Source organism: Phocoena phocoena, chromosome 1 (assembly GCF_963924675.1).
Source record: "Phocoena phocoena chromosome 1, mPhoPho1.1, whole genome shotgun sequence".
Classification (NCBI taxonomy): Eukaryota; Metazoa; Chordata; class Mammalia; order Artiodactyla; family Phocoenidae; genus Phocoena; species Phocoena phocoena.
Window position 1 is genome coordinate 32,448,139 of NC_089219.1, and position 6,047 is coordinate 32,454,185.

The 6,047-nt window shown below is 42.7% G+C and overlaps 1 protein-coding gene across 1 annotated transcript; it reads left to right on the plus strand.

Moving 5' to 3' along the window:
* Nucleotides 1–4,470: 4,470 nt before the first annotated feature.
* Nucleotides 4,471–5,679, plus strand: LOC136138388 (zinc finger protein 322). The gene has a single exon (XM_065897054.1). The coding sequence runs from the start codon at nt 4,471–4,473 to the stop codon at nt 5,677–5,679; it is 1,209 nt and encodes a 402-aa protein (XP_065753126.1).
* The last annotated feature ends 368 nt before the right edge of the window (nt 5,680–6,047 follow it).

A 6,047-nucleotide genomic window follows, 5' to 3' on the forward strand; every position in this document is an offset into this window, starting at 1 on the left:
TTGACTAGTGTCTGGCTCTATTTCTTTTTAACAATTCTAGGTTCAAATAATTATTTCCTCACACCTTTGAAGACATTCATTGCTAATGATGACAAATCTCATTCCTTTATAAGAGAACATGTTTTGTTTGTTTGCTTTTCTTCCTCTTTGGATGCTTGGTTGCCCACTCATATTCCTACATACGGAGTTAGCTTGAATTTCCTCTGTGTCTGTGTTTTTCCAATAGGCCTATCCCTTAACTTTGGGCTCTATGTGAGCAGGAGGTGAATATCATATCATTAGGCAGTCTTCATTGTAGCGTGCATGGGGAGTAGGCGGGTAGTCTGGTGACCTCTATAACTGACTCCTTCATGATGATGCAGTGCACTACATGAATCATTCCTGAGTGAAGCTGCTGTCCCACCCACCCGCCCCTTCCTTTTATACAAGATCTACCTTTTGTCAGATTAAATATTCCCTCTAGGAACCTGCTCCAGTCAAGTCCCCACTGTCTTCAAAGAGCAGGTATGATGTGATTAGCAGACAACCCCTTAAAAGAAAATAGGTTCTTCATTTGATGAATGGCTGTGCCAGATTGTCTGTTGGAAATCCACCAGTGGAGTTCAGGTTCCTGCCAGTCAGTGAAAGGCATTCAGATGAGATTTGGAAAGCAAACAAGAAGCGGAAGCTATATGTTATTGCTTCTTGGCCAGCTGCAGGAAGACAAGAGGTTTTACAGTGGCCTCCAAGTAGGTCCCCACAGATTGCCCGCCTTGGTGCTGCATGCAGGAGTAATCATTGCAGTTCCTAAAACTTCTGACTCTTTGAAAGCTAGTGACAAGTCTGAGAGCAAAGGATGACTTACTCTGACCTTCAATCCTCCAGCTCTTCTAATGGTTTGATTAAAAGACTATTTCCCTGAAATAAATTCCTTCCTGCTTGAAATATCTAAAATAATTTCTGTTTCCCTGACTGATCTCCAACTGACACAGTGATAAAGACAAGGAGAGCTGGGAAGATAAACATGCTTTAAGACAAAATTAGGGGAATTCCCTTGTGGTCCAGTGGTTAGGACTCAGTGCTCTCACTGCCGAGGGCCCAGGTTCAATCCCTGGTTGGGGAACTAAGATCCCACAAGTGACATGGTGCAGCCAAAATAACAAAAAAAAATTTTTTAAAAGACGAAATTGGCTAGAGAAGATCCCATGTGATAAAGGCAGGAGGTGACAGCTCTGAGAAGAGAGAAGATTGAATCCCTGGGGCTCACACAAAGAGTAAATAACTCAAAAGCCCTTCAAGAAGAAAGTGCCTGGGGGGTTGCTTTTAGATTGTGAGGACACATCCTTGTTTACTACTATATCCCTGGAGCATAGCACATGCTTGACACAGAACTGGTGTATGATAAGCGTGTTTAACAAATGCATACCCCAGTAGAGAACTGTGCCTTTCTTTGTGTTTCAGTTCGGATGCTTTTGGTTGCAATTAATAGAAAGTCCAACTCAAACTGGCTTAAGCAATAAAGGGGATTTATTATTCCACATAACTGAAAAATTTTCAGAACTATGCTGAAACTTTCTATCAGAACTTCAGGCAATACTTAGTCCAACAGCTCAACAAGGATGTAATTTATTTTCATCCCTTAACTCTGCCTTCTAAAATGTTGGCTTCATCATAAGACTGACTTCTTTTGTTGATTGATTGATGCCCAGAGCTCCAGAATTACACACTTCCTCTTTATTTTTAAAGTAAAATCACTCATTTAATTCATTCATTCCATCAGCTGAGAATTCCTCTCTTGTACAAATACAGTATTGTACAAAAAAAATCACAAAACATTACAAAATTAAAAAGTACAAGTTGCCTTACTTAATAAATACGACTAAAAGTAGTTAAAGTGGAAATGAGATAGACTTTAGGTTGGAACCATTGTTTGACCCAGCAAACCACACAAGCTCTGTATAGACATTTTTATTTGTACATAATACAGGGCAATCCTATTTTGCCTTGTGAAAGAATTTAAAAGGAATAGACTATGAAGACAGTATTCTCCTGCTAGAAAATAACCGCCAAGGTTGCTTGGGGGCATTTATGCCATTAGTTTTTAAATATCTCAGTTGAATCCAAGAAACTATATGTAAAGCAGGAGGTTTATCTTGTCACAGAGTCTTCTAACTTGTTAAAAAGTTTTTTCCAGAAAACAACAGATATAAATAAAAACAATTGAGAACCCCAGGCAATCTACTCTAAACATCAACCAGAGTACAGAATAATCACTCTGCCATCATCAAATATCAGACTTTCATGCAAGTAAGAGCTGGTACTATTCTTGCATTTTCTCTTTTATATTTTATAGAAAACAGGGACTCTTTAGCCTAGCATTCCTAAAAAAGATACGATTGGATTGGATTAGATCACATGTCCACCCCTGGATCTATGACTGTGGTCAAGTGTGCACTGATCTGCTCCACCCCTGAATTAGAGTCAGCTTCCCTGGACAAAATGAATACTATGAGGAGAGACAAAAAAAAAGTTTTCTATTCTTAATATCTGACCTACTCAACTTTATTGCTAATTCTTGGGGGGACCCCCATCTCTGTATGGCTGGGACTGGGCTTGCTGTGGGAGTCACTAGATAGATGCAGATTCGACAATGGGTAAGACACATCCAAATGACTCCACTTAGTGAGAGAGGATCCCATCTATCTCAGTGACCAGCCCCAACCATGCACTGGGCAAAGATACTCATTCCCTGGAACCAGTGCTGATAAAGAAGGGGGTCTGCCACTACCCTAGGACTTGACCCACAAGAGGCAAAACCTGCGTCTTCAGAATTTCCTGTAGCTACTGAAATGAGTGATCTACAACCCTAGATCCCACTTCCTCTTAACTACTCCAGGAATTAGCTCACTAATTTATTTCCTCTCACTTCTACAGCATCAGAATTTCCCTCTCTATTTGACTGTTTCCATGAGCATACAAACATGCTGTAATTTCTCCTAACTTAAAAAGGGTACCTCGGGCTTCCCTGGTGGCGCAGTGGTTGAGAGTCCACCTGCCGATGCAGGGCACACGGGTTCGTGCCCCGGTCCGGGAAGATCCCATATGTCGTGGAGCGGCTGGGCCCGTGAGCCATGGCCTCTGAGCCTGCGCGTCCGGAGCCTGTGCTCCACAACGGGAGAGGCCACAACAGTGAGAGGCCCACGTACCTCAAAAAAAAAAAAAAAAAAAAGGGTACCTCCCTTGAACCTCACACCTTCCTCTGGCAATTACCACATTTCCCAGCTTCTCTTAACAGAAAAAAAGGTCCCTTTTAAAGTTGTAGGTACTAGAAGTCTCTATTGCCTGTCCTCTCATTTTCTCTCTTTTTAAAAAATATTCCAATTTTTATCTTGATTTTATTTATTTATTTATTTATTTTGGCTGTGTTGGGTCTTTGTAGCTGCACGCGGGCTTTCTCTAGTTGCGGCGAGCGGGGGCTACGCTTCATTGCGGTGCACGGGCTTCTCATTGAGATGGCGTCTCTTGTTGCGAAGCATGGGCTCTAGGCGCGCGGGCTTCAGTAGTTGTGCCGCGTGGGCTCAGTAGTTGCGGTGCACGGGCTTAGTTGCTCCGCAGCACGTGGGATCTTCTCGGACCAGCGCTTGAACCCATGTCCCCTGCACTGGCAGGCGGATTCTTAACCACTGCACCACCAGGGAAGCCCTCATTTTCTCTTAAACCCATTTTAATTAAGCTCTTATGCTTATAACTCCACTAAACTGCTCTCAGCAAGGTCACCAGTGATTACCACTTTGCTAAATCCAAGGGTTATTTTTCAGCCCTCACCTTTCTCCAGCTTCTCAACAGCATTTGGCACAAGTGATTATTCCCTCCTTCCTGAAACCCATTTTTCGTTTGGCTTTCGAGACCGCCCACTCCCGACACTTTCCCTCCTATATCACTTGCTGCTCTTTCTTAGCCCCCTTAGTTGGTTCCTTCTCCTAGTCCTAACCTCTAAAGAGAGAGTCACAAGTCAGTTCTCTGACCTCTTCTCTATTTATACACACTCCCTGGGTAATGTCATTTGTTTAAAAACAATGTATTAGGCTTCCCAGCCAGGCTGAAAGGGCTCGGGTAGCCGGCCTTGTCGGCCCTTAAAGAGCCCCCTGGATGGCCTGGCCTCAACTGCCCTCGCCGAGCCACGCAAAGGGGGCTGCTTCTGGTTCTCGTCGGCCTCCCAGGAGAGGGAAGAATTGAGTGTTGTGAATAGTTATGGACTAGAGACCTTTTGGAGCCAAAAGGAAGATAGTCTTGAGTCTTTGTTGTTATGGGTTTGAAACACCAAGTAAAGAATTAGTATATATGATGCTGGAAACTTGCAGAGAGGAGCTGCCCATGACTGAAAGGCCTAAAACAGATGTATCTTCCAAGTTCTCATCGAGAAAATGACTGTGAAGAACATGATGGGTCAGGAAGACCAGTGGAAAACTCCCTAGGAGAGAGCCATAGAAAATGTACACTTCAGAAGAGAGGTATAATCAGAGAACTCAAAAAAGGAAAATATATCATGTATGCCCTCAGAAGGGTAAAAAGATTTTTATTCATGTGCATGAGATTACTCAAATAGATGATCATATATACCAGTGCCTTGAACGTGAGCAAAACTTCTGTGAAAACTTAGCTCTTATTATGTGTGAGAGAACCCATACAGGGGAGAAACCTTATAGATGTGATATGTGTGAGAAAACCTTCATCCAAAGCTCAGATCTTATTTCACACCAGAGGATCCACAATTATGAGAAACCTTATAAATGTAGCAAATGTGAGAAGAGCTTCTGGCACCACTTAGCCCTTTCAGGACACCAGAGAACACATGCAGGTAAAAAATTCTATACATGTGACATTTGTGGCAAGAATTTTGGTCAGAGCTCTGATCTGCTTGTCCACCAGCGAAGCCATACAGGCGAGAAACCGTATCTATGTAGTGAGTGTGACAAATGCTTCAGCCGAAGTACAAACCTCATAAGACACCGAAGAACTCACACAGGTGAGAAACCATTTAAGTGTCTGGAGTGTGAAAAAGCTTTTAGTGGGAAATCAGATCTTATTAGCCACCAGAGAACTCATACTGGTGAAAGGCCCTACAAATGTAATAAGTGTGAGAAAAGTTACCGACACCGTTCAGCCTTCATTGTTCATAAAAGAGTTCATACTGGGGAGAAGCCCTATAAGTGTGGTGCCTGTGAGAAATGCTTTGGCCAGAAATCAGACCTTATAGTACACCAGAGAGTCCACACAGGTGAGAAGCCGTATAAATGCTTAGAATGTATGCGAAGTTTTACTCGGAGTGCCAACCTAATCAGGCACCAGGCAACTCACACTCACACTTTTAAATGCCTGGAATATGAGAAAAGTTTCAACTGTAGTTCAGACCTTATTGTGCATCAAAGAATTCACATGGAAGAGAAACCTCATCAGTGGTCTGCATGTGAGAGTGGCTTCCTCCTGGGCATGGACTTCGTTGCCCAACAGAAAATGAGAACTCAGACAGAGGAGCTGCATTATAAATACGGTGTCTGTGATAAAAGCTTTCACCAGAGCTCAGCACTTCTTCAACATCAGACAATCCACATCGGTGAAAAACCATATATCTGTGATGTGGGTGAAAAAGGTCTTGAGCTCAGCCCTCCCCATGCATCAGAAGCCTCACAAATGTCTTGACCAGACAAGAAGTTATAATGCCATAAAAAATGTATTTACAATGTAAGAGAACTCCTTAAGATGAAGAACTCTAAGCAAATCTCAGACTTTCCTCAGAGCTCAGATTTCACTGGGGACCAGAGAATCTGCAATTGTAGGAAGTTGAGAAATGGTTTGCCCAGAGAGCTGTCCTTACAGAAGCGTATCAGCCACTCCAATGAGAAATCTTACAAATGCTCTGAGTTTGGGAAAACCTTTAGTCCAAGCTTGTATCTGATCACTCACAAGAGGATTCTTACAGGTGGGAAACCTTACAAATTTGGTGAATGTGAGAAAGCTTTCTAGCAATGGTCACCTCTTCTCATTCCAAGAGAATTCACATTGGTGGA

Coding starts and splice junctions, on each gene's coding strand:
- LOC136138388 (XM_065897054.1), top strand. CDS start 4,471: ATGTACACTTCAGAAGAGAGGTATAATCAGAGAACTCAAAAAAGGAAA.